We start from the raw sequence: 24,237 nt of genomic DNA on the forward strand, positions 1-24,237 counted from the left end.
AATGAATAGTCATGTCAGCAAATAATATGCAAAACGTGTTCCAGCCATGCAGCTAGATTTTGGCCTAAATGCGCACACTCAGCTGGACCGCGCTGGTTTTGAAATGCCCACATAGCTGTGAGGCTTACAGCCCTCCAAGTCAAACAATTAACAGTTATTTTTAGATTGTCAACACAACATGCACAATATATTTAACTATGGGACTCAGGTCTGCACTCTGTTTTGCAATTATCTATGCAAATATTTATTCGATCTTCTTGTCCCAGCAGATAAAAGCAATAGAAATTACAGAATATGCTGACACATTTACAAACAAACCTTATGCTTATCTTATCTAATTTTCCAATTTAAATAGTCCACACAAGGGCCATGTCCTCCTGTCTATCCTCTATGGTTCTGTGTCCTTTGGCACTCCAGTGATTAGCCTGCAACTGGTTACTCTCCACTTGAAATGCCAAACAACAGTCCAGTGCCCATATGAACACTGACAGAGGTTTTCCTCGCTGTAATCAGCTCCCACATAAATCTGAAAGAGGAGCAGCTCTGTGGAACCTAAGTCAACTCTCCGGTTTTTGGCGCTGTCTGGACGCCGTATATTGGATGAGTGGTGGGCGGTCTGGCTAATCTGTTTTCTCTGTCTCTTTCAGAGGGATGCTGTCGAGTGGAGACATGGCGGCGCCGAGGTGGGAGGTAATGCTGTTCCTGGCGGCCGTCCTGTGCGTTTCCTGTGGCGCCAACCTCAAACACATGCTGTATCAGTTTCCTGAGGAGCAGCCGCCCAACACGCTGATTGGCAGCCTGGTGGTGGTCCAGGGCCTGCCTGACACTGGAGGTGGGCTAACCGTATCTGCGGGTGGACAACAATACTGGCGACATCTACACCACCGAGATCCCCATCCATCGTGAGACACTGAGTGACTGCCATGGCAACATATGCTTCCTGGACTTCAAGGTGTCCAACATTGACATAGTGAAAAGCATTGACTCCAACACTAAAATCATGGGCCACACTGAGGTGCTGGACATCAATGACAACACGCCACAGTCCTCTTTGCCTATCCTCAACCTGTCCACGCTTCAGTACCCTCTTCTCCATCCCCATGGCCACTGACAGGGACTCTGGAGATAATGGCATGTTTTTTTACTCATTGAGAACCAGGCTGGACGACAACCAGATCTTCAGCCTGCAGGTCGTCCGTGTTGGCAACACAGACAAGTCTCTGCCACAGCTGATCATCAGGGGAAACCTGGACCGTGAGAAGAAGGACTCGACCTTAACATCCGAGTAGCAGATGGTGGGAGGCCGGTGAGGGCAAGCAGCGCTCTGCTGCAGGTCACCATCACCAACGAGAATAACAATGCTCCAGCATTCGAGAAGAGTCTCTACGAGGCTGAACTCCTGGAGAACAGCCCGGTGAAACAGTCTGTACTGCAGGTCTGTACACACACACATATACACACACACAAACACACACACACACATACACACACACACCAACCCAGTCTCATGGCAGTTCGTGAGATAGTTACGACATTTAATCTATCAACTTGTGTACATGGACATGATTTTTCCTTTTTTTTGACAGTCACACAAAAAAGAAAGATTTTATCCTTTTTTATTTCTTTATTTTAATTTACGAGTCCGTTGGGCGGACCGGAGAGGATGGATTTCAAATGTGTCTTTGACAACCAACTGATGAATCATTTATCTGAAAAGAGCCAGTTCAAAATGATTTGAAGAGTCTACACTTTGAACTACAATTATGATGTAATTTAGTCAACATTGAGCCAGACAGGATGTTCCCATTTCTGAAGTGTCAAGTTTGTACAAGCTGATTTACTAGAAAATGTTCGAGTTTCACTAGGAATGAATGGTTTGATTTGAAAAACAGGATAAAGTTTATGTTTTTGTTGCATTAAAAAGGCGAAAACATGCTGAAAAACTAGTCCACTCATTTAAGAAACAAGTTAGTCTCGCTGGTTAATTGTTAACTGGGGGATAAACAGTGTTTGTGTTTGCGTTGGCCTTGGAGAGCAGCCAGCGCAGCTCTGGCCTCATCACAGCGGCACTGTGCTCCAGCAGCTCAACTGTTCAATACACAATTCTCAGAAGCTGTCAATAATTCAACGCTGTTTGGTGATGTCTGCTGCGTGAAGCCACAGTGGAGGAAAGGTAATCAATGGGCAGGAGAAATTATAATTTCACTTTCATGCTTTCTTTAACCTTAACCTCTCCGACTTGAATCAGTGACTTCCACGGTCACCCCCCCGGGTGCCGGTGACGGTCTGTCACAGTCTGTGATCCTGAGCAAACAGGAAACCAGATATTTATTATGTGTCAGTACGAACTAGAGTCTGTGTTAGAAAATAAATCCCTCAGAGATTCTGTTGACTGCATTAACCTTTAAAACCTTGATTTCCACGTAAATGTTCACTTAAATGCTTGTGTGAGAAATACAAAGATGGTTCCAGCTCTTTATTGAAGCTATATGATGTTTATATCGAGTGAAATATTCAAACCCAACATGTTTTTATGGCTGCACCGTCCCATCAAATGGAAAATTTGCGTTACATGGAATTGTCTTGAAAATTCAACCTGACATATTTTGTATCTTAAAGCAAGATTTCAACATTTTGGGAAACAGCCTTATTCACTATCTTTTGACTGAATATCAATTGGTGATTGATACCACACTGGAGTTAGCAGATGGTTAGCCTTGCTTAGCATAAAGACTGGAAACAGTTGGCCTGGCCCTGTCCAAAAATAATGAACTCTTATGAGCACCTCTTAATCTCACCAATTAACATGTTATATCTTGTTTATTAACTGAACAAAAACTGAAGTGTAAAAAGTAGACCTGCAACAATTAGTCAAATAATCAATTAGTTGATAAATTAATTAAATCAATTAATTGTTTTGAATCATTTTTGGACATCTTTGGGTTATGGGCTGTTGGATGGGACAAAACTTGACAAAGTTTGACAACGTCACTTTGGGCTTTGGGAAACAGTGATTGACATTTTTCACTATTTTTAGACATTTTATAGACCAAACAACTAATCATTTATCATGACAACAATCAACAGATTAATAGATAATAAAAATAATCATTAGTGGCAGTTGTGGTTTATGGAAATCAGTGCAATGCGTCTGGCCAAGAAATAGTCCTACACATATCTCCCGTAAAACCAAAACTGTCTTTTGTACTGATTAAACAAACTAGATGTAACGTTTTAATTAGCAAGCTTTAGAAGTGCTAAAACGTTTATTTTTTGCCTTTGGACAAAGCCAGGCTAGCTGCATCCTCCTGTTAAGCTAAGCTAGCCCGCTTCTGGCTGTAGCCTCATATTTATCATATTCTATTCTTTTCAGAAACTTTGGATTTATATTTATGTCTTTGGCCCAAACAACAGGGTTTAATTATTTATTTGAAAAAGTTCAAATAATCTCACCCCTTCTTGTTTTTTTAAGAAACCAGTATTGTTAGGACTTGAATTTTTCAGAGATTATTTTGCAGAGTACAAGCTTTGCCCAGATCCAGTCCTGCTTTAAAAGACTAATGGCCTTTAAATAAAAAAAAAAAAACCCAAATTACATTACTGTAAGTCTCAGGGGAAAGCTGTAGAAACGCTGAACCAGCAGCACCTGGAGATTTAAATGAACTAGTTCATGTGAAACTACACACCGACCTACATTTCCTAACAGCAGCCGTGGCATTTAATGAAAGCAATTAGAAAGTTTTAGATGTGTAGCTAGAAAGGCGTCCTAATGAGTAGATCCAAAGTGATATTCTGCTGACTACTCGTACTTCCTAATTGACTAATTACCTCCATTTACTTTAGATTTGGGTGTACGAAGCCGGATCATGGCCATGCTGGTCTGTCCTCTCCGGTCTCCTTATGGGAGACATGTGCAGGTCACATGTCTCTGAAGATAAAAAACTGCTTTAATTTTTGCCTGGCAGACTGGATTTGAATTTATGATATCATTTTTGACAGTTGACTAACATTAAAAATACTTAGAGAAGTTAGAGGGACTTTCATCTCACCAGAAGGTTTCAAGCTTTAACTATGAATGACCTTTGTGTGTGTATCCATGGTTTTAGCAGGACAGTGTATGGTCATGAAAGGGTAAATCTTCTGTTTTTGGTCCTTGTAGGTCAGAGTCAATGACGCAGATACAGGCACCAATGGAGAAATTGACTACAGCCTTTATCATGTGTCGAGGGATGTCATGAGTCTACTGCGCATTGATCCATCCTACCGCATCATCTACGTCGAGGGTCTGGTGGACCCTCTTCAAGTGGTTCTATTTGGTTGCCAAAGATCATGGGCCTGACTCCTAGAGATCCCAGGGATGGGTGATGATCAACCTCAAGGATGTGAACAACAACTCACCGGCCATCGAGATCCAAGGTATTGGCTCGGTGACACACCAGGATGGCGTGGCCAACATCTCTGAGGACGTACCAATTGGTACACCAGTGGCTTTGGTCCAGGTGACAGACCCTGATGTGGGGGAAAATGCAGAGGTGACGTGTGTGGTTGCCAGTGATGTCCCATTTGAGCTCCAACTTCTGAGTGAGTCTATCAATGGTTTGGAGAGGGAGTACTTCCTACAGACAACTACCCCGCTGGATTATGAGCGTGTGAAAGAGTTGAAAAGTTGCTGTCGATTCTGGTAGCCCGGCCCTGTCCAGCACCTTCTCCCTCAAGGTTCAGGTCATCAACATGAATGACGCCAAACTTTTCATCTGCAATGCTTGAGGTGGACTTTGCAGAGGGCAATCAGTGGCACCAATGCAGAGCTGGCCTATAGCATCATCTGGAGCCTTGGCCTCAAGGCTCTTTGAGATTGACACCAACACCGGAGAGGTCAGTGTGAAAGCTGTGCTGGATCGGGAAGAGAAGAAGCGTTATGAGTTTGGTGTGGCTGCAGCAGACAAGGGCCTTCCTAGCAAAACTGGCACTGCCATGGTGGTGATCAATGTTCTGGACCGCAATGACAATGACCCCAGGTTGCTGGGCGGCTACAGCTTCTCTGTCATTGAGAATATGCCTCCACTGAGTCCTGTTGGTGTAGTGACTGTCACTGATGCTGATAAGGGTGAGAACGCCCGAGTGAGGCTGTTTGTAGAACCATACAATGGCAAGTTTGTCATCCAGAACGGCACAGGAACCATCCTGTCCAACATCTCCTTTGAACATGAGAAGGAAAGCACCTACACCTTCTGCGTGAAGGCCTCGGGCGCTGGTGATCCACCTCGTTCCTCCTATGTGGGTGTGACCTATGTCAACAAACCAACTCCTCTTGCACATACCTGACACCTGTCACTGCTCTAGATACTCGTGTAGAGATGGTAGAGGCGGAGGACATTGACTATGGACCCAAATCTCAGCATTCAGTCATATGTGTGTTTCCTTCTCCTCTGCTAAAGAATTTCTATTGAGATGATCTGACAAGAGTTATGAGGAGGCCAGTTGGTTTGCTAGGAATATCTGACCACATGAGAAATCTCTCTCTGCAAGAAGCTTAACCTCTCATCCTCGGTTGTCACTTTTCATCTATTATGTGTCTCTGAATGCAGCATTTGTGCAGCAGAAATACTTTTAAAACCCTCTCTTGTGAGTTTAGTTTGAGACACCAAAATAGCCTTTTTACAAGCTTCTAAAACTGCCTCTTTTCTTGCAGCACGCATACTTTTTTAGCAGTTTTATTTTAACCATGATCCATCTAAAGAGACTGTGGTTTTGTATTCGTTTTCTGTTATGATCTGGAATTCATTTTGCTTTTACACACTTATCGCAGGAAATAAGAGAGTCAGTGAAATGCTAAGGCAGATGTTGCATGATGTTGCAGCCTTTAAATTGTTTTAGGTCAAGTCAATGCAGAAGTAGAATTTATTGTCATCCTCTTCATATAAAATACTTATGGGAATGAAATTGTGTTCCCGTGCTACAGTGCACACAGCAAGAACAGATCCAGTAAAAACAGACAAAAGTAAAAAGACAGTAAAGTGCAAGTAGCATTGAATGGATGAAAAGTGCCGTCACACATAATAACATCAATAAAATGAAAATGTAATATCTGCAATAGTAAAAAAGAGACAACGTAGCAACATATATTTCTGTATACTAAGAAAATACACAGGAAACACATGTAAATCATGTCATATGTTGTCTGTTTTTGATGAGAACATAAATCTGTTGTCACAAATAAATTTGGTTAACTTTGTTTAACTTTGTTGGTAAAATGACACATTCTGAACCACTCCAGGGCTAAAATGAGTACTTCTTTGTTTAGAAACAATATGTATATGCTAAATGTCTTTAAAGAAGCAGCCCTTTCACCACTCAGGGGTTTTTGTTTTTGAAAGCAAATTGTTTTATATGCCATTCACTGAATCCCCCCCCCCCATAAGAACATAACATAACTTGAACATAAGAAACTAGAAAAAAGTAGCCAACTAGTGTGAAATAACATGACGCCATGGGTTGGTTTTCCCCCTGTCCTCCTCAAATTTTTGAGTCATCAGCCACCACTGATATATACATAAATATAAACTAAATATATATACAATATATATTTAGTTATATTGTAAATTTTACTATAAGGATTGAAGTTAGTCAAATATTAAAAAAGACACATGTTCATTGGAAACCGCATGAAAAAAGGTTTAGAGAATCATAAATGTTGTGCAATGAACAGTTTATTTGGACATAAGCCTACAATATTACTGTATTTTTTCTTACATTATTATCGTTGGGACTTACCAGAGCTCAAACAAAATAGTATAAGTATGTTGTAAATCTATGTGAAAAAGGCCATAAAACAAAGCAAAATAAAACACAAGAACATAATGTTCACAAAGCATATAAATTGCAGAATTTACAATATAACGACCACATATGCTTGACATGTTTGTGTCTTTACTGTTAAACGTGTAAAATAAAGTCTCCTGCCTGTGAGTTTATGTTGCTGCGTTATACTCTCACTGTTTCATTTCACGAGCTGTGAGTTGTGCACGAAGCTGTTCATGGTCCCCTGGGAGACAGGAGAGGGAGAGACAGAGCACCCTGTTACCATCCCCACCCGTTCATCCAGACTCCAGTGTCAAGAATGTGAAACAACAGCCGAGCCTCGTCCACAAAGGCGGGAGTCCCTCCCCTCAACCACAGCAGGAAAAAAAAAAACACTCTCTCAGCTTCCTCCTTCAGTTTGTCTCACACTCACTGCTGAGAACGGAAAGACACAGTGGGTATAGTGTCTGCATGTCTCTGTGTATGTGTGCATGTGTGCATTATGGTCATTTAATACAGCTTCTTTTAAAGGATTCCTTGCTACTGAAAGTAAAACCTGTTTAGCATTTTATCTCCTTATTATGACATATATACAAACATAACACACGCGCAAGATTTAAACGTGATATCTTTTTAATGTATTATTAAATTAAGATATCAGTTTGTCTTGTGAGTTGCACATGTATGTTGGTTGAAAACTCTCTGTACTCTGATATATTGAGAAATATTGACCTGTTTGTCAGGTTGCACCTGTTCTGGTTGACAGTGCCAAAGAAGCAGCAAACAGGAAGTTTCAGGCATTAAGAGTTTATAGAGCATAAACTCGTTAAGTGTCACATCATTCAGGCACCAGATTCCTCACAAGCTTTCATAACAACTCTGCAGTGGACAACATGACTTAAAGTTAGATTCACATAATTGGATGTGATACTGATGCATATATATTCTGCATATATATTCTTGTAATAAAACATCTAGTCAGCTGACAGCCAGGTAAAAAAAAAACATTAAAAGACAGTTCCCATTTTTTTAAGTCTGTCTGAAAACAACATGCAGGAGCCCAAATGAACATTGAAAAAGGTTTTTCTTGTCACAATCATTCTTCCTGTTCATACTGTTCACCATGAGAAGATCTCTTCATAATGCACTTACAATGTGCAACTGTGCAAAAATATATTTACAAGTTAATCTGAAGTTAATATGACGCTGTAGTGATGTAAATAAGCCTTAAAGGACCAGTGTATAGGATTTAGTGGCATCTAGTGGTGAGGTTGCAGATTGCAAACCTTTGAAAAATGTGAAAAGCCAGTGTTTGGTTTGCCAGTGTTTGCTTTGTCCGTTCTGGGCTACTGTACAAACTTGGCAGGCTCCACGGAAGAGGACTATGACTATGCTCCCTATGTAGATATAGAGGGCTCATTCTAAGGTCACAAAAACACAGCAATTCTTATTTTCAGGTGATTATACACTAATGGAAACATACTTATGAATATTATATTACATTCCTGCCAATAAATCCCCCTAAATTTAACACACTGGTCCTTTAAAGAACGGCTTCATGATTCTTCATGTCTGTTTTAAAACAATTGTCAGGAGCCCAAATGAACATTGGAATAGTTTTTTTTCTTGCCATAATTCACAAGCTTCCTTCTGTGTGTAAAAATATATTTAAAAAAATATCTGAAGCTAATGTGAAGCTTCAGCTGTCAAAATTAGTCAAATCAAGAAGATATCATTCAGTCTTTTTAGTGCCAAAGTCCCTCTTTTTGTTACTATACTTCCACTGCAGCTCAGCAGGGAAACACTGTCTGAGGAAACACAAAGAGGGAATTTGATGCTAAAAAGACTGTAAATGTGTCAGATATCCACTTGATATGACTAACTCAGACTGCTGAAGCCTCATATAAGCTTCACATCAACTTTTACATGCATTTTAGCACAAAATGACTGTGTGGACACACTGTGGATTTTGGCCTCCATCACTTACATTGAAAGCACATTTGAAGGATCTTTTAATATCCAGTATGAACAGGAGGAATGATTACAGTGGGAAAACCTCTTTCACTGTTCATATGGACACCTCACTTGTTTTGGGACACACTTGAAAAATTGTGAACTTATACTTTGTGTAACAGCAATGGGAATTGCCACAAGTCGGTCAAGGCTGACTCTCAGTAGCTCTGTATTGTGATCTTTCTTTCTTTTTCAGTCTGTGGTTTCAGGTTGCACGATTTTCACAGGGCTGTCACATATAAACAAACAGCTATTCACACCTAGTGTCAGTTTAGAGTCTCAGATTAATTTAACATGCATGTGTTTGGACGGTGGGGAACCAGAGCACCTGCAGAAAATCCATACAGACATGTGGAGAAAATAACTCCACAAAGAATGGCTATAATTGGCAATATATAGTATAGTATTTTGCATGCATTTGATAAGATATTATGAAGTCAAGATTCACTTTCTAGTTTCCTCTGGAGCTTTCCTCCATATCTCACAGCTCTCTTCAGTGACTGGAACTTGCATAGATGTCATCATGTGACCTATAACTTTGTGTGATAAAAGGTGGTTGTATATACTGTATAAAACCCCATTCTCTGTTAAAAGATGGTCTCTGGCTTGGGATATGAAAGGCATCTTTGATCTTTTTCCATTTGTCTTAATCAGTGACTTATTACTTTCCCTGAGCAAGTTCCATTTGCTGAAGAAGGCTGTGGGATATGGTCGAAAGCTCTAAATACATACGTGTAGTTGTCTGTCTTTAAAGAGGATCCTACATTTTACAGCAGGTTGTTGAAGTACAGCGTTAGAAAGTAACTCAGTACATTTTCTCAAGTATTGTACTTACTAAGTACAATTGAGGTACTTAATTTGAGTATTTCCATGTGATGCTACTTTATACTTCCACTCCACTACATTTCAGAGGGAAATATTGTACTTTCTACTCCACTACATTTATTTGACAGCTTTAGTTACTTTTCAGATGAAGATTTGACACAATGGATAATATAAAAAGCTTTTAAAATACAACACATTGTTAAAGATGAAACCAGTGGTTTCCAACCTTTTTGGCTTTTGACGTCTTACAAAAAGCAGTGTGTAGTCGGGGTCACATTTCACACGTCTATGAGTTGTTAACAGCTCCACCAAATAGTGATTTTTCCCTCTAAACTTCTCACATGCTTTCATTTCAATAAATATTCTGTTAAGTGGAGCCGAGCAGGTGGATCCAAATGCAGGAGACTGCAGACAACTTGAAGAATAAATCTTCATTAAAGATTGAGTGCAGGCAGCGTAAAACTGAACAGAACTGAAAACCAGGATTTAAATACAAACTGACGAGGGGGTGAGGTGCAGGCGGAGAGATAGACGGAGAAGCTCAGGTGAGGTGAACTAGGTAATGAAACAGGAGAAGAGGAAAGGAAGCTGATAGGCTGGGGAAGACACAGGGAGCAGGGCAGGGCTGACTTGGCTGATATAGGAGGGGAAGTTAGTACCGGAAAACAGGAAGGAAAAAACACAGAGCAGAAAACCCAAAAACCCAGAAAACACAGCACTGTTAATAATAAACTGACCTACGTCCAACCATCTAAGAATATACATGAATATACACTTAAGTACACAACACTATAACCTGCAACCTCTCTTATTTGTAGCAAACAGAAAACTCAAAAACCCAGAGAACACAATCCTCTTTATCACTGAGTTTATGCTGTGTGATTTCAGACCGGAGTGAAAACAAAGACAGACAAACTAATATCTGCAACTTAAATACTCATGCAAGATAGTCTTCTAAAGATACAACTCATATCAGCTTTCTCCCTCTCAGTACAGTCTAAACAAACATGGAGAAAAGTCTGAGGGCCTCTGGTGGACTGGTGGAGAATGGCAGCTAGGGACATAGAGCCAGACTGTCACAAGTTTGAAATGATACAATATTTCACCAAAAATCAAAGATTAGACCACCAGTCCAAAAAACTGAAACAGATTTGTGTATCAGAACTTTGTTTTTTCTTCTTTCCTCTCCCATTAATCATCTCACGACCCCTCAGATTTATCTGCTGACCCTTTGGAGGGGCCCGACCACTAGGTTGGGAACCACTGGACTAAACTAGCTAACTGTATATAAAGTAGTTGAAACTAGCTCCACCTCCAGCAGCTACAACAGTAACATGCTGCTCTAACACTGATGCTTCACTATTAATAATCTAATGATGTCATATATAATAATATATCAGTCAGAGGGACCAAACCACTACTTTTACTGCAATACTTTAACTACATCAAGCTCATAATACTTGTGTACTTTTACTGTAGTAGGATTTTTCAAGCAGGACTTTTACTTGTAATGGAGTAGTTTTACATTGCTGGGTTGGTATGTATTCTGACAGTTGGATGTTTGAGCATCACCGTGCAGAGTTTGACACTAGAAGACAGTTTTCACATTTATCTGCTGAAAGTGGAAAGTTTCTCTGAGCTCATTGAAAATCAGACTTCAGGCGTAGGCCTGCGAGCATGATTTGTGACATCACACCTATCCTGGTCCAGTTTACACAAGTGTGCTGTGGAAGCTTGAAGTCTCCAGTGCACATACACTGAGACTGGACTTTACAGTGAAGTAGGAGACATCTTGTGTCCAGCAGTTAAACTTCTGTTTACACATTTATAGAATCTGGAATTTTTAATGGGGGAGAAGATGTGATTTTTAAGGATTTTAACAAGATAACTGATCTATTTTGAGGGAAAAAAACATGTTGAACACAAATTATTATTCAAAGAAGAGTATTTTATATACATCTTTAAATATTTCTGGAGGGGATCTTTAAGTTAATAATCTGGATACTTCTTCCACCACTGCTGAAGTACATTTTGAGTGAAACAGTTAAGAGTTTAGGTGGGTTTATTTATCACTAAATCTCCTATTCTAATCTGTGATAATGATATCCCCACATTAACACATTAAACTGAATGAATAATCTGCATAATTTGATAAATCATCAGCTCTTATAAATCATTTCAAGACATCGAATATAATTTTGTCGCCCCCAAGCGGAGAAAAGGCTCCGGTGCACCGCTCGCTTAGCACTAAACGAACCGGTAGACGCCTCTTACTAAGACAAGCGCACCTCCAACTGTTACTGTGACGCGATTGGCTCTATTGATGGAACCCAGGTAGAGGCACGGCCCGTCGGGATTGGCTGTGAAATAGGGGCCGTTGCGGCAGCCTCAGACAATTGGTGGTTGAGTCATAGAGCGTGGTTGTGATTGGCTAAGAAGTCTCGTACGGGGCGGGCTGTCAGGTTCGGTTGCGGAGCTGAAACCGGTAAGCGAGCACTGACTCCAGCACGTTGTGAAGCTGCTGAGGTGATTCAGAGAAATCACTTGTTTCTAAATCGCCGATTTTTTTTTGATAATTGACCCGCTGGTAAGTTATTCTGTTAGATTAACGATCACACGTATTTCCGATGTAAAATCTTCAGTTTATTGTTTTATAATATTCGTTTGATTAACCGGGTCACTGTGTTGGGCCCCGTCTACCTCCTGGTAATGAGATGGTGGCTGCTAGCTCGGTTATTGTGCCTTATTTTGCTGAAAGCAGACATTATTTATTATGTTATTGGTTGAAATAATAAGAAACTAATATAGTAGGTATTATGAAGTTGAAAAGTCGAGATATAACCATCGCCATCGTTCACTTTGCGTTTTTAGGAGCTACCCACCGCCCCTGTGTAGCCCCACTTATAGCTCTCCTTCAGTCGTGACTCCCTCCCTTCCTGTCGTTCTTTACCGCCTTTGCTTGCTACTACTCCATTTCATTTCCCACCTTAAACAAATTTAACCACGTCTCTGTCGTTTTTCGCGTAGTCTTTCAGCTAGTTAGGCGGCTAACTGAGCTCGGAAAGTCGTGTAAAAAATTGGCTATAGCCGGGGACACGTGTTGGGGCTGCTCCTGACTCCAGGTTATAGCCGGTGTCTGCCCTAGTTTTGGGGGGCCGTGTGCTCGTCCAGCTGTCGCGGTTAGCTCCGCAGTGGGCCAGCCTGTGTACCATGTGAGCTCAGGTTATATCTGGAAACCAGCGGTGTACCCCCCTCAAAAGCCCCGCTGACGTGCGGGAGGAGCCGGGATGACTGTATGCGTGCAGGCCGGTCGTGAACGGTAGCATCACGGCGTGGCCTTTGTCTGTGTGCCATGCTTGCACTTTTTTTTTTTACACAGGCTTGTTCTCTGATATGGCTGCTGCAGTGTAGCATGCCCTTATTTGCGTTTACTCTTCAGATAAACGAGGTCTCATGCAGTTAAAAGCCTCTCCTCTGATGTTAGCTGGAGACATTAGATCTGTCCCAGCTTACTCGAGGCTCGTTGGTTTTCTTCACCTCCTCCGCCTCAGGCTGGAGTGATTGGCTTAGCGTGATGGATCAGTAATGTGTTCTGGTTGCTAAATGTGTGTGCCAGAACAACAGATGGCTGTAGGTTGTGTGGACAGGTGTGGCAGACAGTCCATTAAAGAGAGCACCTCCCCCTGGTTGCTGAATGACCATACCCATGTGTTTGCATGTTTTAGCCCTCTTACCATGTAGGATAAGTTCCCACTTTTTCCAGTCTGTCAGGTGTCCGTATGAACAGTGGAAGAGGTTTTCCTCGCTGTAATCATTCCTCTTTTTAGCATCCAATTCCCTCTCTGTGTTTCCTCGGACAGTGTTTCCCTGTTGAGTGGAAGTATAGTAACAAAAAGAGAGACTTTGGCACTAAAAAGACTGTAACGTTGAAAGATATCTTCTTGATTTGACTCATCTGGATGGCTGAAGCTTCATATTAGCTTCATTTTTGCACAGAAGGAAGTCTGTAGATTTTGTCCCCCATCACTTCCATTGTAAGTGCATTATGAAGAGATCTTCTAATGAACAGGAGGAATGATTACAGCAAGAAAAAAAACTATTTAAATGTTCATTCAGGCTCCTGATTGTTGTTTTAAGACAGACTTGAAAACCTGTGAACCGTCCTTTTTTAATATTATCGTTGACCATCATTCTCTTGTGTGTCTGTAGTATTTTAAAGAAGTAGTCTGTGGGTGTTTTTATGTTTGTCTTACTGTCAAATCCCATGAGAAGATAAAAACAGCAATGAATGTGTCCGACTGTTATCTGTGTATCCAACGCCTGAGATCTTTATTCCTTTGTGACACAGAGTCCCACTTTTGTTCGAAAACTATAAACACATCACCGAGCTGCACCGTCGCACTTGGTGACACGTTCCTTCAGTACCATGAACCACCGTGCCGCCAGAAATACTCACTAGAGCACCAAATCCGCCGCTGAAAATAGTCCCCAACAAACACACTACAGCTGTTTGAGCGACGTTTATCTATTTTAGGAAGTTATTTATCCTTTTTCAGTAAGTGAATTAACATTTTAAAGACATACATCTCCAGTAGGGACGACTGGGCTCAGGGCGGAGCGCCACACACTGACTGGAACGTATCAGAAACATAGAATATTGCCAGATTGTGCCTTTTAAGCTTGACAAATTTATTTTTCCTACCTCCCAGGCAGACATCAGTTTCAATTTTTTTTGTCAGTGTATAATGAAAATCAACTAGCACGGTCTTGAAATTTGCTTGAAACGGGTCATCCATCAAGCCTGACAAGCATGGAGGTACTTGTGTGCAAATATTTATAAAGGTGACTGCTCCCACTTAACGGCAGCACGAGCGCCGGGTTGCATTTACCAAATGAAAACGTACAGGAAACGGAGAATAATGTGTCTGTTTTAAAGCTCTTCACTGTAAACCGTCCGTCATGGTACGTTATCAAGGCTTGTTCTTGTAGGAAGTGTGTTCACACGGCGGTACGCTGGGTTTGGTGGGTAAATGGAACCAAACTAAGAATATATACAGAATGATTCAGTAGATATTAAACGGCTAAATGGTACCAACCCCCCCTGAGAAGCTGCTGGTGTTTTAGTTACAGTGTGTCATCTTCTCTCTAATAAAGATCGTGTGCTTTCTCAATGTACGTCAGGTTCAGTCGTCAAGAAGAAAAAGGCGTCGGAGTGACATTTGAATGCAGCGACGGTGCAGTTACAGATTTTTATCCACTTGGTACGAAAACAACCGGCAAACGTCTGGGTGGTTGTTGTTTTTAACGCCCTGGGCGGGCTGTTTTCATGTCGTCGCACCCAGACGGGGCCGTAAACACTCGTCAGAATCAGGCGGTTTTTTTTGCAGATCAAACACATTTCACGCCGCTGGTATTTCAACACAGTCCAGAAAAACAAATTAAAAATGAGCCTGTACCAGAGGTCATGTTTACCTAAGATGATTCACACTTCAAACTCTTCAATCAGGACGTCTGGATGATTCATCACAGGGATACATGCTCAGAAGTGCTATCGCTTCTGTAGAATTCAAACAGGTTGTTTCTTCAAAGTATTGTACATAACAGAGGCGCAATTTAACGGACTCCTCTCCAGCTCTTTGGTTACTACAACAGTGGTCATAGCATCCCATAATGCACAGCTGCCTGTGCTCTATGGGAGTCTGAGTATTTCTGGAACGAGTCTAAAGTTATTTCCTCTGTTTGTTGTAAAGAATTTACACATTTCCTTCAAGGATAGAATTAGAACTGCTTCCCTATAATGAGTTTTAAAATTTTGCAGATTAAATTTGGATCCCATGTTTTGCTACAAAACCACAAAGGTACATATTTCTAAGAAAAAAAAAAAAAAAAAAAAGGGGGAAGCAGCAGCCGCTCACAATCATCACACGCTCTTCTAATCGGTGTGAGAGCAGATTGCGCTTCAGATCAACAGCAGATAATCTGAGCTCAACATAAATCCACATCACTGCTCTGATGTGGATTCTCTTACATATTATCAGCAGGGCAAAGTTCAGCGGTAACTGTCTGCGTAACCCGACCCTCCTTCCTCTTCTTCCGCCTCCTCACAGAGATTTCCAGTTGACCAAAGAAATGGTGATGGAGAAGCCAAGTGCCCAGCTGGTCGGGCGAGAGTTTGTCCGACAGTATTACACACTCCTGAACCAGGCCCCCGACTACCTGCACAGGTACCACTATCAGCTGTTTTATCTGTCATGTGATTATCATTCTGGAGACTCCTTATCTTTTCAGTTACATGTCATTGTTTTACATGTATAGATGTATGAGTGCATCATGTTTTAAATTGTCTTTGCGTTCAGGTTTTATGGGAAGAACTCCTCCTACGTGCACGGCGGCCTGGACAGCAACGGCAAACCGGTGGAGGCCGTTTATGGACAATCCGTAAGTAGACGACTTCATCCAGCAGATAACAGCTTTTTAAAAAAACAGAGGCACACAACACTTGACTCCCACATACTCAACGCTCAAGTGGGACAAAAAAATACTGAGCTGACATGAAAGCCTGTTTGCTAGAGATGTTTTAGTCCTTTAAGCAGTTTCCTTTTAAAATCTGGAGTGTTTGCACCTTCTCATTCAGTACGTCTGGCTAATCCAGTACTAAATGCAACACTTATTAAAATAGGTTTCTAAAATGAGGGATAAGAATGTGAAGCAGCTGCAGACGGACACGCCTAAATGCAAACATGTAGATGTATGCAGTAAGGGTTTGGCTTATTGTGTTGTTTGATGTGACAGAACAAGAACTTTGATAAAAATCTGTCCAAACAGGAAATTATATTATCTGAACAAACAACATCACAAAAACATCCTGCAACATTTTAAGGCAACACCGCCCGCCAAATAGTCTGCAGTTTATTTTGAAAGTCCCAAAAAACGTAGAGCAGTTGGACGTTCTCTCTGAGTTGTGAATAAAGATTTTTTTTAATGTAGCACCAATCTTAAAACAAAAGTTGTTTAACAATTAAAATATTTGCCACCAAATATGAAACAGGCAGGATAGTAACACACTCAATTCTTCCTTTTTTTCCAGGAGATCCATAAGAGGGTGATGGCTCTGAGTTTTCGGGATTGTCACACAAAGATCAGGCACGTGGACGCCCACGCCACCCTGAACGAGGGTGTGGTGGTGCAGGTGATGGGCGAGCTGTCCAACAACATGCAGCCCATGAGGAAGTTCATGCAGACCTTCGTACTGGCACCAGAGGTTCGTATTTCACCTTTTTTTAATGCATATGTGAAACCATGATGAATATTCAGTGTTTCGATTGGTAACATTTTGCAACACAGTAAAATATCTGAGCTGCCACAACAACAACAGTATTCATCAGTATTAGACTGCTCAGTCGACTCAGATTCTTCAAATCGAACAGTTGTTTTTTTTCCCCTTTTTATCAGTCAGTGTACACACTGTATGGCTGACTAGAGTAACTTGACCCTCGCTAATAGCATTGACTTTTCTGTGGCTGCGGCACTTCCCGCAACAAACCTGCAATAATGACTCACTTACACCGTTAACACCGGTGCAGTTAGGCTGTTACGTCGTTGAGCGAAGCAGGAGAACGGCGGACTGTAGAGGACTTTATTTAGCACTGATGGTGCACATGGTTTCATCTGCACTTTATCTATCTCTCTACGTGTTACCATGTCATTCTGCAGTCTTCCTCTACTCTACACAGTCCCACAGAGACTACCAGTGAGGAGGCGTAGCGACAGTAACAGTGCATAGCATAAACATGCACATCAAGCGTCTCTGTGTTTAAACACAACAGCTGTGGGTGTATTAACCTAGCTTTAAAAAAACATTATTACTGTCACTGAATAATAACTGTATTAATTAATTTAATTAGTCCTCCAACAAGTCCTGCAAGCTTTGTCTTTACACACATACTGGCCCCACAGCAAACCTCTTGTTCCTGATATTTCTTGTTTTTCTGACAGCAAACCTCTTTGACATACAGTAGAAAGTGTTTGATTAGTTTTTTCTCTTCTCTCAGGGAACCGTCGCAAACAAATTCTACGTCCACAACGACGTGTTCCGTTACCAAGACGAGGTGTTTGGCGACTCTGACTCCGAGCCTCCCGAAGGTGAGATAATGTCCTCCTTCATCTTCATCCTTCACCTGGGTTCAGCTTTCTCTCTTTTCATCCTCTCGATAGAGATACCATCATCATCTCTCTGATCTCTGTATTATTTGGCCAAAGATTCCATTAAGTGAATTTCCTCAGTCAGTCTTTAGAGATTATATGACTTGTATCAAGAGTCAAGTATCACAGTTCAAGTGCTCTGATCATCTATCTTTGAACAGTGTGTCCTTTTTTTCTTTGTGGTTATTGAAGAAATTGAACACGTTTGATGTCTGTGAATATTTGATTGAAGGTACGCAAAGCAGTAAATTGAACAGGAGGAAGAAAGAGCTCTAAGATTAAACCACAAGCTTCATGATGAGCAATATTTTATTCTTTTTAATGGAAAAATTGAAATACCCCACAGCCTTTCTTCCTCTATTCAGGTTATTACGCAGAGCTGCAAAATTGAGCATTAGTATAATTTGAAACAAGGCTATTTGAATAGTCAAGATGGTCATTTGAGATTTAAATGACATCAAGAGGTCTGATGATGCCACATGAACACTTTTCTACACGTAGTTTGTTTACATCACGTTGCGCAGGACGTTATGAAACCAATGTTTGGGATACCGCGGTCGAAACACCGCTGTGTAGAGAGTTAGATGTATTTCTTCTTCTATCCTCAGTCTCCATGTTTCACTGTCTTTATATCTGTTGAACTCAGCCAGTCCAACCAACCTCCAGACGTCACAGGTTATACTACTGCAAGATGGCGGCGCCCTTCGCCACGACAGATATATCACGGGGCTTCTTTTTGGTTTAGGTTTTAATGGGATTTAAATTTACAAATTGGTTTTTCCAGTAGCAGCAGCAGGTATGTGTGTTTTTTACTGTCCTGAACATCTTTTTGTGTGTTTTCAGAGTCTGAGGACGAGGTGGAGGACATCGAGGAGAGGGTTCCCTCTCCCGACGTAGCTCAGGAGGAGTCTGCTCCTTTCTACGACCCGTCATCCTGGTACGGATCATAGTTTGGGTTTATCAGGCACTAACTTGTGCAACATACCCATGTGACATAGAAGCAGCATCTTTTATTACGCTCTTGTTTTATAAAGGTGTTGTCTCTGTGTGTTGTAGTTCAGAGCCGGCGGTCCCTGGTGATGAGGAGGAAGCGGCAGCGAGTCCGGAACCAGAGCCAGAGGCGGAGAAGGAGCCCGAACCCGCAGTCGTGGAGCTGAAATCGGAGACGATGCTGGAAACTCAAACAGACGCAAACACAGCCGACGACCAGACAGAGAAAAGCCCCGCTGCCGCCCCACCGACCGCCGAACCCGCCGCCGTGCCCGCTGAACCCACCCCCACCGCCCCAGAGGAAAACAGGGTACGTCTGAACCTCCAGAACCAGAAGATACCTGAGGAAGAAAAAATGGCTGGTGGTAGCAGGTGTTTATTCTCGCTCACACAGATGCATCGGCTTAAACGTGTCTCCCGTGTCTCCGTCTATCTTTTCCACAGCCCTTCTCCTGGGCGTCGGTTACCAGTAAGAACCTCCCTCCCAGCGGGGCGGTCCCAGTCTCAGGAATCCCACCACACGTCGTCAAAGCCACTCCCACAGCACCGGTAGGTTTAAGACCTTCTTAGAAAAGGACGGGTGACACTGGATTATATTAATCTGAATACTGGTCTAGACTGTGTGCTGTCATTGGATCTCATTATGTCGCAGGTCTTATTGTTTTTATATAAGGCCTGCTGCACTAGAAACTAGTAGATGATGATACACAGTAGCAGAAGTTGTTTTTTTGTCATAGTGCAGCTCTCCTGTCTTTTTATTAGCAGTTTTATTTATTTTATTTATAATTAAGTACATGTGATCGACAGTGTGCAGGTTTTTTTTCCTTCAAAGCTACAACAAACCAAATCAGAAGAGACACTGAACAGCTTTTAATGAATTTCCAGTCAGCTGTCTTTTAAATTTAAGCAACCAACCTGCTTTAGTGTGTGTGTGTGTGTGTGTGTGTGTGTGTGTGTGTAATTCCAAGCTGTTTCTATATAGCAGTTTGATTATGGTGTCTAATAAGGATTATCATGATATCCCTAAAAGTAGGGTTCAGGAATATTATTTGAAATCATTATCGCAATATTAATCCAACATGGCGATTATCACAATGTGGCAAATATATACAAAAGACTGTAAAATGATAACTTGATGTATCATCGTCATGATATTCCACTTAAAGCTTCATTATCTCCCAGCTCTTTCACTGAACACAAGGCCAAGTCTAGATTCACAGTCATCTTGCTTTTTTTTTGTGGGTGTTACTTTTAAAACAGCAGGGATCTCGCTTTGAAACAGACATCTCTATATTACGTAAAGATTAAAGGTGATGGGTGTCTCCTAAGTGGTACCATCCGTACTCACGCTGTTGTGTTGCATCTCCCAGAAAGAGAAGTTAGTTGGTATTTTTGAGTCTTGCTTTGTTCTCCTGAGTAGAGATAAAGGCAGCAGAACAGGACACAAACAGCCCCCGCTAGCTAGTTTCTTTACGACGATAATCAAAGTTGTTCTTTCTTTATCCGCCTGAGGTTAAATTATAAATCACAGCTGCGGAAAAAAAACACATTTTTCCGGCTCTTACAAAAGTGTGTTGACTCTTTCAGCCCAGAGTGGAGGTGAAGTCAGAAACCCAGACAGCAACACAAAGACCACAGAGAGACCAGAGACCGAGGGAACAGAGGCCTGGAGGTCCTCCACCGGTACACAGAGGCCCCAGACCAGGTACCCATCCACACACGCACGCACGCAAATACAATATAAACAGCGGTTAAATGGCCTCTAACCAGATGTAACAAGCAGTCATCCTGACAGGTAACCAAGCATTACACCGCTAGTACAAAGCAAGCATAATGACATTTGACAAATGCTGTTGAATATGGCACTGAGGGCAAATGTGTGTGTGAATACTCACTGGGACCGCAGGTGTGTTCAGACACATTTCCAAAGTTTCTTTATAAAAAGAGCAGAACAGTAAAACTTTTTTTGAATTTGACAATATTGCCAAGTTTCAGGCAGCAGCAATCAAAGGTCAAAAAGGTCAAATGTGCGTCTTCTTTTCGGTTGTTAAACCACAGTTCTGCCTGTGAGAACACATCAGATGTTGCGTAAATTTTATAACACAGAGGTGAGAAATCTCCAAACAAAAACACTTGAATTTTAAGACTTCCCAAAAACACTGGCCAGTGTGGAAGAATAAGTTAATTTCATGACAAATGAACATACACTGTCCAAACACGAGATCAGAGATACTGCTTCATTCACTGGACTCAAACATCCAGCAAGTCCTGTTTGTCACTTTGAAATGTGCTTTAAAGATAGCCCTAACCCTAACCTCTAACCCTAGCCCTAACCATAACCCAAGCCCTAACCCTAACCCTAGCCCTAACCATAACCCTAACCTCTAATCCTAGCCCTAGCCCTAACCATAACCCTAACCATAACCCTAACCCTAACCTCTAATCCTAACCCTAACCATAACCCTAACCCAAGCCCTAACCATAACCCTAACCTCTAATCCTAGCCCTAACCATAACCGTAACCCAAGCCCTAACCATAACCCTTACCTCTAATCCTAGCCCTAACCATAACCCCAACCCAAGCCCTAACCATAACCCTAACCCCTAACCTCTAATCCTAGCCCTAACCATAACCCTAACCCAAACCCTAACCATAACCCTAGTCCTAACCATAACCCCAACCCAAGCCCTAACCATAACCCTAACCCCTAACCATAACCCTAACCTCTAATCCTAGCCCTAACCATAACCCTAGTCCTAACCATAACTCCAACCCAAGCCCTAACCATAACCCTAACCTCTAATCCTAGCCCTAACCATAACTCTAACTGTTTAAGTGTTTGTTATAATACACTAACTGCCTGTAAATGGCTTCTCTGCAGTGAACTAAATAAACTCCTAAACCTGGTAGATGTTCTGTATATGCTCCTTTTTGTTCACATGTTGAATTGTTTGTCGTTTTTACAGTTCGTGAGGGTGAGCAGGGAGAGTCGGAGGGTCGCAGGGTGGTCAGGTACCCCGACGCCCACCAGCTCTTCGTGGGCAACGTCCCTCATGATGTGGACAAGACCGAACTGAAGGAGTTCTTTGAACGTAAGTTGGATCTGATGCTGCTGGTACAGTGGCTTTAGCACTTCAAGGTGTTAAAGTTGAGCTACAGAGTAAAAATTTTAACTTTGAATACAGCAGTTGAGTCCGATCACAAGGTCCATTTAGTAGCATTCTGGAGCTTTTTATCATCTCATTTTTATCAGCAGATGTGAGTGAATAGCTGATCATAAAGCTACAAACTGCAACTACATGTCTAAACTTTTTATTTCTTTATGTAACTTTTATCACTGTCTGACAGGGAATGTCATAAAACACTACAAGAATAATATGTAAGATAAGATAAGAAAAGTTTATAACGGACCTGAAGCTCATTTTCTGTCATAAATTGGGATTTTTATTGTCACTGGGAGTGCTACTTCCAAAACAAATATTAATATAAAGTCTATTGGAAACTGTGCTTCTCAGGCTACTTGATATATTCAAACTGCAAACATTTTTTTGTTGAAACCACGTCGGTTAAATACTTGCCTCCCCCTTCTCGACAGAGTATGGTACAGTCCTGGAGCTGAGGATCAACAGCGGAGGGAAGCTACCAAACTTTGGCTTTGTGGTGTTTGACGACTCTGAACCTGTACAGAAGATCCTTAGCAACAGGGTAATTACAGCTCATGTTTTTCCTTTTACATTCTCCTGTAATGAGACATTTTCATGTTTTTAAATATCCTTTGTCACTTCCTGTTTATTCCCTCTTGGTAAATGTTTTTCTCACTGTTGGAGTTATATTAGATTTACATATTTTTAAGAGATTCTCCTCTGTCGTGTCCTCAGCCCATCAAGTTCAGAGGCGACGTCCGTCTGAACGTGGAGGAGAAGAAGACCCGGTCAGCCAGGGAGGGCGATAGACGGGATGTGAGGCCCCGGGGTCCTGGAGGTCCGGGCGGCCCCAGAGAGAGAATAGGAGGCGGCGGAGGACCCAGAGGACCCCCCACCCGCGGAGGCATGGCACAGAAACCCAGCTTCGGCTCCGGGCGGGGCGCCGGCCCCAACGAGGGGCGCTACTCTGCCCAGCGCCAATGAGACACCAGGGCTCCAAACCTGAGTTAGATTACTGTTTGAAAATGGATTCAACTTACTTCTGAGTGGTTATTGATTTGCTGCAGCAGGAACCAATTGGACAAACCCCAAATTTAACCAAAACCCCTTCTTTACTTTGCATCTAGGAGTAGAAATGAGCAGGTGTTACAAATCTCGAGTCAAAAAAACCTGATTTTTCTGATCAGTATCCACCTCATTCTTCCTCCTAAATGCTCACTCTTGCTTAAAAGGCTTAAAGTGGCAGTAAACAAGTATTACAGAAGGGATTTTCGTTAGTAATTGACGCAGGTTTGGTCGAGAGCTTTCACCGTCAAGTCACGCCAGCTCCTGCTGATTCGAGAGCCAGTCTCGACATCTGTCTCTCACGAAGATGGCTGCCTCCTCTTCCTCCCTGAACTCCCCCTACCTACTTCCTCCTCCTCCTCCTCCTCCTCTTCCTCCTCATTCTTCTCCTCCACCTGCTGCTTTTCGTTTCCCCTCCAAGGAATCCAGAATGTCACTCCTCATTTCCTCCATTCTTTCTTTCTATCCTCCTCTTCGTCTCCTCCTCAACCAACACGTGTTATCTGGACTTTTTTTGTCTTTTTTTTTTTGTTTTTCATGCTTGAACTTGAATTTATTAAGAAACAAAACGAAACACGCAAACACATGAAAAAAAAAGGGTAAATACTACTTGAATTGGGGATTAAAAAACCCAGAGGTTAGGTTTTTTCGCGTTCTCTCTCCCTGTTTCTTAAAGGAACGTGTACTTTACTGCTTGGGCAATCCTGTGTATTGCTGCCACCGTTGTATCTAGCGATGGATCTGTCTTATCTTTTTATTCTATCAGGTCAAGAGCTGAACTGTAGTGGTTTTATTTGAGTAATAATGTTGGCTTGTAATATGTGGATTCACGGACGCGTCTGAATGGAGCATGTATCAAATCATGTTATCAAATCCTGTAAGGCTTCTACTACCGATGCACTTCATTTGTCATCATGTTTAAAATGAGCTCACCTGCCGATGAGAGAACTAAATTAAAAGTGATTTACTGTTTTAAAACCTGTTTGTCTGTTGATCTTGTTTTTGACTTTGCACAGATGGGTTTTTCAGTAGATTGTTTGTTTGTTTGTTTGTTTGTTTGAGAAGGGCTGCGGATCAAACCTTCATGCTTATTTGGGTTCCAGCCAAAATCTGTTCAGAGCGCTGAGTATCAAACTGTCTGAATATGATACTGTACTGGAAATTGACTGGTCAAATTTGTTGTCTTGTTGACCGATT

General features: G+C 41.8%; 1 protein-coding gene and 1 pseudogene across 2 annotated transcripts; both read left to right on the forward strand.

Moving 5' to 3' along the window:
* The first annotated feature begins 331 nt into the window (after positions 1–331).
* On the forward strand, positions 332–6,132 carry LOC137189913 (protocadherin-1-like; annotated as a pseudogene).
* A 5,969-nt stretch (positions 6,133–12,101) lies between these two features.
* g3bp1 (GTPase activating protein (SH3 domain) binding protein 1) lies at positions 12,102–24,018 on the forward strand. Of its 2 annotated transcripts, none has more exons than XM_067600043.1 (12): positions 12,102–12,124; positions 15,747–15,863; positions 15,996–16,077; positions 16,727–16,900; positions 17,691–17,781; positions 18,685–18,778; positions 18,898–19,141; positions 19,276–19,380; positions 20,419–20,536; positions 21,799–21,924; positions 22,428–22,537; positions 22,711–24,018. In XM_067600043.1, exons 2-12 carry the CDS (start codon positions 15,769–15,771, stop codon positions 22,957–22,959), a joined length of 1,488 nt encoding a protein of 495 aa, XP_067456144.1. In that variant the 5' UTR covers positions 12,102–12,124; positions 15,747–15,768; the 3' UTR covers positions 22,960–24,018. The 2 variants fall into 2 exon arrangements, with proteins under 2 accessions (XP_067456144.1, XP_067456143.1); XM_067600042.1 differs by having other exon boundaries at positions 12,111–12,226.
* Positions 24,019–24,237: the final 219 nt, after the last annotated feature.

Source organism: Thunnus thynnus, chromosome 9 (genome assembly GCF_963924715.1).
Source record: "Thunnus thynnus chromosome 9, fThuThy2.1, whole genome shotgun sequence".
Lineage (NCBI taxonomy): Eukaryota > Metazoa > Chordata > Actinopteri > Scombriformes > Scombridae > Thunnus > Thunnus thynnus.